General features: G+C 37.2%; 1 protein-coding gene across 1 annotated transcript; it reads right to left on the reverse strand.

Moving 5' to 3' along the window:
- Window positions 1–79: 79 nt before the first annotated feature.
- On the reverse strand, window positions 80–4,605 carry aop (ETS variant transcription factor anterior open). The gene is made up of 5 exons (XM_076116900.1): window positions 4,345–4,605; window positions 2,746–3,022; window positions 2,080–2,634; window positions 1,725–1,974; window positions 80–1,600 (listed from the first exon to the last, which is right to left on the reverse strand). The coding sequence occupies exons 2-5, from the start codon at window positions 3,011–3,013 to the stop codon at window positions 1,255–1,257; spliced, it is 1,419 nt and encodes a 472-aa protein (XP_075973015.1). The 5' UTR covers window positions 3,014–3,022; window positions 4,345–4,605; the 3' UTR covers window positions 80–1,254.
- Window positions 4,606–11,039: the final 6,434 nt, after the last annotated feature.

An 11,039-nucleotide genomic window follows, 5' to 3' on the forward strand; every position in this document is an offset into this window, starting at 1 on the left:
AATTCTGTTTGATAGTAGATTTGAATCCTATTTGATAGTAGGGATGTACCTAAAATGAATTAAAAAATAAACAAACATATAGACATAATATTATTTCTCATTTATTTAAGTTATAATAAATCTGACACAATATTTAAATGTGAAACTTCGCGTTCATTGCATTGTGTACAAGTTGGAAATTATGGCTTACACGCCAAATACAAATAACTGTAAAAATACAAACTCAGTTGTAATAGAACTTACTGATATACTAGGTACTTTGATAAAGCTCCACTTTGTTTTACAAATCATACATACACTCTCTATACAGTCAGTTTCTTAATGTAAGCTTAATTCTACTATTACTATTTACAAGATTTATGTTAACTCTATAACATATAATTACCTACATTGATAAAAGAGATCACAGAAAATTGTAGCTGGAAATCTTCGAGTTAAAGGCCATTCCCTACTATTATATCTCTACCACTTTTATTTTTATCACAGTGGGTGTGTTTTATTGATTCCAAGGCATATTTTAGCGAATTGTTTGACAAATTATTGTCTTTTAGTAAAAGAGATTTAAACATTTTCCTTTACAAATCAAAGCAAACTTCATTTTCAAATATGTGGTAGATGTAATAGTTACAACATTTCACTTGCTACAATTGAAGGTTTGCCAAAAAGAACGAATGGAAGACGTTACATTATTTATGACAATATTCTTTCAAATTCTTAATCTTTTTAGTTCTTTCTATATCTTCTCTTTTCAGCAAAACAAAAACAAACATAAAGCACTCGTAAAACTAATTAAATTACGCAAATGCATTAATAAGTGCGAGTCACGCACGCAACATATTATGGATAGACACTGAGTTTTGGCAACAATCTTATGAAACTGCTAGATCTCAGTCGACAGTTACATGAGTGATAGTCGATTGCACAAATCTTATCATTATTTCTATGACTTTAACACAAATAAACTCTTGTCCTTTTTCTAACTATTTAGATAATTGACACTATTAGGTATAAAAATCACTTGGCACAAAGGCATCATTAAGGTCCATACCCTGTTAAACTCCAATGACCATCCTAAATCTGTCAAAGTACTCTCAGTTTTTGTTCATCAAGTACGATAATATTTTAGAGGAAGACATAAATATCCTGTCTGAGAGGAATTTGACTAGAACTTTAGTGGGTGGAGTTGATTGCATAATTTATATGCACAAAAGGCGCATTGCACTGATAAGTGTCCAACGTTTTAGTCTTTTGTAATCATTGTTCACATTTTTCACTTTTGAGGTTGAGTGCGTAATGTTCCGTGGCGTATTCTGATTCCCGTTTCATCATCATGTTGTCACCGATGAGTGCACTGATGTGATGTTTGTCATGTGGTGGCGCAGGCGGCGCGTCTGACCGCGCGCGCTTCCGCCAAGGCTCCGATGCTGCCATACTCAAGTCAGTGGGCATATCCTCATCGGCAGGTTCATCAACTTCACAACGTTCTTCTTTCATTTCTGTTTTCACGACGGGGTGAGGAACCACTCTTGTTGGGCTCATTTGTTGCCGCAGAAGTGATATATTCTTGATATTTTTCAGTTCAGTAGGATTCCTTAAGAATCTGCAATAGAATAAACAATTGTCATGAGATTATGATTCACCTACTAATATAGAGGTATAATATGTTAGAATTAAATATTTGGCAGCGTTAAATATACTAGCATAATAATATATTGTAAACTTACTGGTAGCAATGTCTTTCTCCTTGTACTTTTCGCAGAATATTGACGCGGTAGTAGTACCTTAGAGCTCTTGACATCTTGTCGTAATTCATGGAAAGATGGTTTTTCTGAATGCCCCAAAGTTTCGCTAATCCAGCGGGATCTACTATCTTAAAAACACCAGTTTCCCGGTTTTTCCACGCAATATAGTTTGTGTAACGCTGTGTTGGGTCATTAAGTAGCTGCTGAAGGAAATCCCAAAGTAATCTTCCATCTGAAAACAATTAAAATTCAGCATAAGAATTTTGTATGCATTCCCGGTTTTACGTAATAAGATCATTTGTATTCATAATAAAGTACATTTTTGGTAGAAACTTACTTGTATTGGACTCAGGCATATCATTAGGAAAGAATTCTCTATGCTGTGTACGATAATGTGGATGTTGGGGTGCAGCATGGACTTGTGGTGCGGGGCTAGCCAAAGGAGCTTCTTTAGGAGACCGTGGCGGCGGCGCAAATTGTGGTTCTTCATCAGAATCGGAATGATTGCTTCCCGAGCTAGCATTTTGGGTTGTGGGAGGCACATTAGGAGCATATGTTGGTCCATAGTTGACCGCTTCACCTCTTTGTGGACTACCTGAACTGTCCACTGACGGTGCGGGACTTAAAGTTACGGAGTTTGGTTGAGCAGCTGCTGCGGCTGCGCTATGGAAGTGGTGGAAACTATCAACAGCCCATGTTGGAGTAGGCGGGTGTGAATGTGGGGACGGTGGGTAGGGTGCAGCGCGGGCTGTGGGCGTTACTGGCGATGAGGGAACTCTTCCCAATAATGCTGCATCCCTCACTAACATTTGTAGAACATTGTGTAAAACATCCCCTGCGCCTGGGCAGCGTTCACCCAAATCTGTTTTTGTCAATAGACACAAAGCCTTTCCTGAAAAAGAAAAAGAATGGTCTTGTTATATGATTTGGATAAAAAATTATATTATTGATAAATAGTAATTTAATTGTTTTTTCAACTTAAAACAAAGATGCATTAACTTACCATTCATTTGGAAAAGATCCATGTCGAAATTCGGCAAGTCGAATTCTCTTTCACACCATTTAAGGAAAACTGCAACATCTTCTCTGGTCCATAATCTGGGTTCTGGAGGCAAACCCGCCGGCAACTGAGCCTTAGCATCCCCGAGTGGGGAAGGTGGCGGTGGAGCCCATGGCAGAGGATACCGCCATAACAATTCCGTAGGGCTAAATGGAAGCGGTAGCCGCTCCATACTTGGCCCCGACGGGAGTTGAAGACTGACTACTTTCATCACGATTGTCTGTAACAACAATAAACTTTATTAGCCACTGAAAATATTCACTTCACACAACTCTTCTTTCTATTTATGGTATTTATTCGATAATTAATAAGTGTAACGGTTATAGCATTAAAATGTTCACCGTTAGCTCTTGTAATGCTATTCGATAACAGGTGGCGTCTTTGTCCCACGAGTTGTTTACGATGGTTTCCATTTCATAACATTATTGCCGCCCCCTTATCTGTCATTATCACTGAGTAATATTGACATCAGATTAAGTACCGCAATACTCAACAAGAGTAATTTTACAATGTAAATTATTTTTATTATGTACACCTGAGTGTAACGGTTATGTAAGTAGAACTAAACTTTATTTACTCCGATTTTTCTATAACATTTTTATATCAATTTATATTGACTGTTCAGTACCGATAACTTCTGTATAATTTTCGCTTACACAACTTATTGTTTTGGATTATGTGAGTAAACGATACAATATTTTGCAATTTGTCTACCAGAATACATTTGCTTTGTTCAATCCCACCAGTACCTATTTGTTATATCATTTATTAATAAACAAATAATCCGTTTAGGGCCTTTTTAAAATTATTATTTGCTCCAATATGACGTTCGGCAAAAATCATCTCTCCGCAGGTTATCTTAAGTTGATAAACTCGAAGTTTTGGTGAACTTTTTGCTATTTCTTGTTATCTTTATTATATTTCTTTGCGGATCTGGTTTCATTTTTTCGATTAAATGGTATGTTTGCGTTTTTCTTACTTGATACAAACTTTTTTATTTGTAAGTCAAGTCTAAGAATGAATTCTATGATAATATGACACAATTAAAAACGACAACAATGAGTGAATCGTATGAAGTAGTTATATCACTTTTCAAATAATGAAAGCTGAGGAAATGAATCACTCAAGATTTTGAATTAAGTGAAAATTAGGCCGTGTATACACATAACTAGAATTGATAATAAAAACTTCAGTTAAAGTAAGTTTTAAAGCAAAGTTCTTATTTTCTGTTTAGTTCATTAAGATAATGGATAAAACTGCCGCTTTTAATAACTAATTCAACATTTGTTGAGTTGAAAACTTTCCTAAAAGTTTGAAGGAACAGTGAAACTAAGTATCCCTGTACGAATTAAGTTACACGCATTAAGCCTTTAAGTTGTGGCTAAGTTAGATGTAAAGCGCGAAAGAGTTGTACCATGTTGAATTTGCTGCTGGATTCGAAGTCCATATCTCTAGGCGCTGTACAGTCAGTTGCCTTATCGGGCGCGGTCGGAAATGCGTGGGTCCGCGATAGCGTGGTCTGCGATAAGCACCGCTACTTACCGGCTGAGCTGATCCGGAACTGGTTGCGTCGTAAAAATCCTATAAGTCGACGGTAATTCGGCAAATCAGCACACGTACATCGTCACAACACAAGAAGCACAAAATTAAGTGTTCACAGAGCACCAGGCACACGCGTAGCAGCGGCGGTCCCTCCAAACGTGTCGTGTTACGGCACGCCGTAAACCAGCAGCGTATCTGAGGGATCGAGCTCGCAGACAAGCGTCGCGGGCAACTCTCCGACGCGGACTGATGATGCGGTGGCGGCGCGGGCGGACGGACGCACGCCAGCCACTCCCCTCCCGCACATAGTGCCGCCCCGCGCCACCTCACACATTTGAGATAAAACTTCGGGAGCCAGACCAAGTCCCATTTTTAACTAAACGTACGACCACTGTTTCCGCAAACCGTTATCAGGGTAGATTGGCGTTGACGGACGATGTTCCTGGACTATCACTTGTCGTGTTGTATCTTAAGAAACAACAACCTTATAGAGGAGCGTTGGAATAGGATTATTATATGAATGTGCCAGCTTAGGGCACGCGGAAGTGTTAGTTAGTGTGGTGGGATTACGTCAGCGCGCCAGTTTTTAATAACTCACAATATTTCCTTGTTTGTACAGTAATCGCAGAGCTACGAGTCTTGTTTTTTGATATGGATTTAATGCGTTTAATTTCCGGGCAAATGTAGGCACTTTTTAAATATCGGTTTTTGAGAATGCCAGTAAATTGTTTAAGGGTAGGTGCTTTATTGTATACACAATAGGCTAGTGTGTAATGCAAGTTGCGGAATTACAAGGAGGAGATTCATTCTAGGAACTCACGAATGTGATCTATCAACGGGTAGTTCAAGATATCGTGACAGTACTGAGACAAAGCACAGGAAACGTCTCAGCAACCGGCCGCCAGTTTCCTGGTGCAGAGTGAGACAATATGAACGCTAACCGGTTTGAGCTGAGCTCATTCGACTTTGCTACGTGTGCATTACGTTTGTAAACTTTGCGACACGCATAAAATCATAGATCTTCAACACATTGGTGTCACCATTATGGCGCATTTGCTTGAACTACAATACATTTTTACAGGTTTTAAGTATCTATTTTCTAATAATCATATTAATACCAATGGTATGGTGGAAGGTATATCTGATGATGCGATTGATGCATGTTATTAATGCAGCAAACTGAGGGTAAAGTAATTTCATCATGTGGCTACCTATCGTGTTGGTGTGTGCGTGTAGGTCGAGATTATCTTGTGTGTGCCCTGGCCGCCGTCCCACTACCGGTTCGAGACAGAAATATTCGGCAGCCAAGACGGAAGTGGCCTCGGAATCTTTACCTGTTGCTCCCTTCGCCCGCCCCGCGCTCCCTGCTCGTTTCGTCTCGCTCTAACTCATCGGTCGGTATAGCTTGGTGTTCTGGCGGCATGCAGACGATCGTCGTGGAGTTATGTGCAGTAATTTAGAGAATAAAAGACCATCATGTTCGGTCATACGTGACCGTGACCGCAGAACTTGCTGCTACTTTCTTTGTTAACATTCTAATGTTTCAAGTTTGGTATTACGTGAATACTTATATTACCTCGTTGCTGTAATAGTTATGTTACTGACTCGTTTTTATTTGTGTTTTTTTATAATGTATTCTATTTATACAAATAATTTAATTTCCATTTTGGTAGTAATATCTATTAACCTAATTTAAAACCTTGGCTTTATACTGTAGTTCAACCAACTTATGTTAGGTTTATGAATAAGTTTGAAAATTACGTTAGTTCCTTACCTAGTGCGAGCTAGTGCTTATTTTGTGTCAAAATCACAAATTAATAATTAGTTATTGAGATAAATAATTAACAGATAGGCAAAGAGGTTGTGACCCGGTCGGAATGCGACGATCTGCCGGACTCAAATCCAAACACATGCGGAAGTACCCGAAATAAGTTCATTGCGTGAGCGCATACTTTCAGCGGTCGTCGTTCGTACTATTATAACATAAACTGGACGTTACGTTTTTCACTACTTCTACCTATGATGATAAATCGAATTACTAGAAAGGATGATGTTGAATTACTTTCTTACTAGCTAATATGTTGTAATATTGAGATACAGGCACACATTGCACGTTTTTATGGTGATACAACGGAAATGTCTATAGGAAGCAAAAACGGAAATACAATTTTAAAATATACTTAACGGAAACGGAAGTGCAGACGGCATTTGGAAACATACAATTACGATAAAATTATAGAATTAACTGTAATGTTGGGATAGTGTTTGTATGTAAGGTAGGTTTGTTGTGGTTTGGTCCGGGGGTGACTTGGTCCGGGCTAGTTTTACGTAAATAAATCAATTTTTCTTTTATACCTGTAGATATCACAAAATATAATATGATGTGTAAATCTCTACCATAACAATCAATCGATCGATGGCACGAGCAAAAGACATTGCATTAATCAACGTTAAACCATGGATTTTACTACACCGATAGGTCAAACGATCATCGGAGTTGATCAATTGCGCCGATCAACGACCGTTCGTCATGAACAACACCGTAACAGATTCAGCACATATACGAAGTATGACTGAAAACATAATAGACCTAAGCAAGTCAGGGAGCGACGAGGATTTTCAATTTCATGTATAATAATACATATGATGCTTTCGTTCGAGTTACAACCGATAATCAAACACCAATAACACAATGAAGTACGTACATTTTCTCAAGTTATGTACCTAAGTAGCTACTTGAATCTCGTAGCTATTTTTGGGTGGGGAAACGTAGGTAATGTAACTTTTTCAAAATAATGTCGAAATGTTAATAAAAATCATTACGAATATTAATAGGAAATGAGAGACATGAAATAGTTTAAGCCGGAAATTAATACACGCGGGAAGAGGAAATTGGACAGCGGCGGCCTACGGGCACCGGACGTGTAGCCTGGGGGGAGGGAGGGGGCAGACGCGCGAATCTCTGTCCCAACTTCCGATGATGGTCGTACCACGGAAAAGGAACGGCTACGTGCGGAAACTGACGGAAACGTAATATAAATATCTACCTATAGTACATGCGATAAAAACATATAACATAAACTTAGACATGATAAGCAACTAATATAGATACCAAACTCACTAGAAGCAATATTTTCCATCAATAACTATCATTATTCCAATTGGTAAAGCGAATAGACCGGAGACATTTCTAAGCAATTTGATTTTTCAGTGGGTAGGTATGAGTAAAATTTCAAAGAAAAATGGCAGTTGTCTATCATAGTAAAGTTTTTCCTTATTAATTCAAGTTAACACAAATCCCAGTGCTCCGAGGTATATTTGACTGTAAATTTAATAACGTAAGGGTAATTTATAGCAGATGCTGTTTAATATCTAAATACACAAAAGAAAATAGAGAAGGAAAAAGCTAACAGTCCGGAAGTCTGTGCCGGACGGATACCTCATCATTTAAATTGCAGTCATATGGAAATAGCGGTACTTCCTGCGAACTAGTGCGATCTGACCCGGTTCAGATGTATGTATATTATTGTGTATTTTCTACTCAGCAATATTGCTATTAATACTAAATTATCGATATAATATTGACAAAACATGTTTTCCCAGCAAAATAAGTAGTCAGATATTATATTTATAATTTAATTTTAATATTTCCATTAGTTATAGAAAAACATTCACCCCTTTACTACCCAATGCACTAAAATTTTGTTGTTTCATTATTTACTTACGCTGATCTTAAAATAGATTATTAAGATACTAATGAAATTATGAAACTGAAGAATGGCGGAGAAACATAGGTAAGTACTTGATGTACCTACTAATGTGTATTTTTGAACATTATAGCGGATTTTCACTTTTCAGCGATTATGTTAAACCGAAAATCACCTTAATGTTTAATCAACCACTTAGGTGCGAAACCGATATAATTATGTCTATAATTCTGACTATCAAGCTCATTTAAAAAACTTTCTAAATTACCCATAAAATCCTAACTTCCACTGTAAACTCTTCTGCAAATATTTGGTTATACCTTAACAAAGTTATGTAATTTGCATATCTAATTTGGCTTACCGTGTTGAGTACTTGCAATCACGATAAATGATCGAGTGTTGCAACATCCGAAGCGTTCATTGAGTCTCGACGCACTTCCGAGCGCTCGCTGGCAAACCGCGACCCCGATTCAGACGTCGTTGTTCTCGCATTACATAATCAGGTGCCACTCAGAACTAGGCAACGATGTCACACCGAAAAATTGCGCCACTTACCTGCCTTTACCGTAGACCAAAACTTTACTTTGCAATGCAGTGTTGGGAAATTACATAAAATCTACATAAGACGTGATCCACAAATACAAGTTTATGGAACAATTTAGTTTAATTTTTCTTTACTTTATTCCTAATTCTGTTAGTATCATGGCCGACTTCTGTATTGAGTACTTTTTTATGTTTTAATTAGGTAATGTAATAATGAACATTAATTTGAATAATATTATGTTAGTTATCTTCCTTTCACCACCCCGTCGTCTGGCCGAGATTCAAATCCATTGCTCTACAATCCTTCGAAGTATCAGAATCTCATTTAGGCGTTTGTTTGTTGTCGTATATTTGTATGCTTTTTAAAACTACTTATTTAATGTTGTATAATATGTTGTAACTAACCTATCTTAACATTATGCAAACGTAAAACTATCAGATCTATCGAATATAGAGTTTATTTTATACACGCAGAATCGTTAACTTACTGTTGAACTTACTGTTGATAGTTTTGTTTATACTGTTGATAGTGTTTTTTGGAATGAATAGAGAAATGGTCACGGATTTAGGGAAAAATGTGAAAAAAAATGACCATAATCATGAACGAAAATGGGTCAAAATTTTTCTCGATCTGCTCAATTTATATAAACTATATGGTAGTTCGACTTTGGTTTCTTGTTTCAAACTCAATAAAGATAATTACGCCCCGTTAAGAAATCGTCAACTTCCGTCGACCTCAGCCGATGCCGCTGGCAAGACAACTGCTTGTGGTCACGCAACACTACTAAAGATTTAAGTATCGACCTCTTCTATACGTTTTATAAATGATTTTATTTATAAACATTTTAAGTCCATCCTGCATCCATTGGTATCATAATTTTATTTAGTTGTCAATCATTATTTGTTTCTTTTTTAAATTTGTGTTAATATGTTGAAAATGATCGTAATTTTACATAATAAACCTTTACGATTAAAACAGTTCTATAACGTGCTGCTATAACGGCGACTTCACGGGGGTTCCAAATAGAAATAAAGGCGAATATTTTGTACATATGGCATTTATTGATCACGTTGATGTGGCAACGCGAACTTGCCTTGAATGGACAATTAATCCCTGATTTTAACGAGTAACCCCCCGGGTGAGTCTCTGTGCGCACAAGTGTCACATGACAAAGCGACCCTCGCTCGTTTCGGATCGACGTGATCAAAAAACCGGGTTGGGAATGCATCCGTATGGATGAGGGCACATGACGCAGCGTGTACATACGTCCCAAAGATTTAATGTTTTTTAGTTTTTTTATTTGTATGCATTTTTTTAGTATAATAATACGTACTTATTAAAACTAAAATTGTTCCTTAAAATGAAATCATTTTACCTATTGGTTTGTTAGTTAGTATGTTTCCTTAATAATTATTACGGTAACGATAGTAAAAAATGTATCGCTATCGGAATTTCGGAAGATAGAGCCACAGGTAGAGTCAACGAAAAGAACTCGATTTGGTTTTGTGGTTTTTCAAAGTTGAATTATCAATCTTTAATAAAAAAAGGAAATCAGTAAACTTTGCTATGTTACGCACGTAATAATGTGCAATATTTTGTAAACTTCATGATGATATGGATTTAAAGCAGGAAGTAAAATCACGATATTGTGAAAAAGTCACTTTGTTTACAATTTGGTATCAAAACATGTGATGTGCTTCGGGTATAACCTTTCGAATATAGCAATAATATTGTAATAACTACGTGTCGTAAAAAGTGTATCGTCTGGGGGCTCACTTGGTATGTCCCAATCAGGCCATGTGCGCGCGGTCCCACGCATAGTTGACGCACAAGTGTGCGCCAGCGCCACATAACGCTCCTACCTATAGCTGATATGGCCGCTTCCTATGTGTGAGTAAGTGAGCTGCTACTTCCTGGTACAGCCGAGCGAGACTCTTTATTTAAATTCTTCCTTTGTGTGCGTACGCAATATTATTTATATTCAGCTACTTCTACTCGCGGGATGGTACCTACACGAATATTATTACATTAACTACGCATGTGTGTATCGAGTCTCTTTAATCTTCATTGTACTTCCTGATTATATATCAGTGTGTGTGAGCCACTTGTTTGAATGCTAGGGCGACTTTATCTCAGTGAGGGACAGAGTGCAGAGTCCGATTACTCTAGAGCAGAGTTTGACAACGTTTTATCGATAAATTTGCATCATTTTTGTTTATTTTGTTATAGTATAAACTTTTAAGTTAATATGAGGTAATGAGAATATAAAGACCAATGTTTATCGAGTCAAATTAAATTTCAATGAATTTATTTATCCGTCATTCCAAGTCGCAGTCAATCGTCGCTTCATTAGCTCGCCACTTACCTCAAACAAAGAGCTAATGTTTATATTCACATTGGAAACAGGAAGCATAAAGTCCGTAATTTGTGTCAAACTTGTACTG

The sequence above is a fragment of the Anticarsia gemmatalis genome, chromosome 7 (genome assembly GCF_050436995.1).
Source record: "Anticarsia gemmatalis isolate Benzon Research Colony breed Stoneville strain chromosome 7, ilAntGemm2 primary, whole genome shotgun sequence".
Lineage (NCBI taxonomy): Eukaryota > Metazoa > Arthropoda > Insecta > Lepidoptera > Erebidae > Anticarsia > Anticarsia gemmatalis.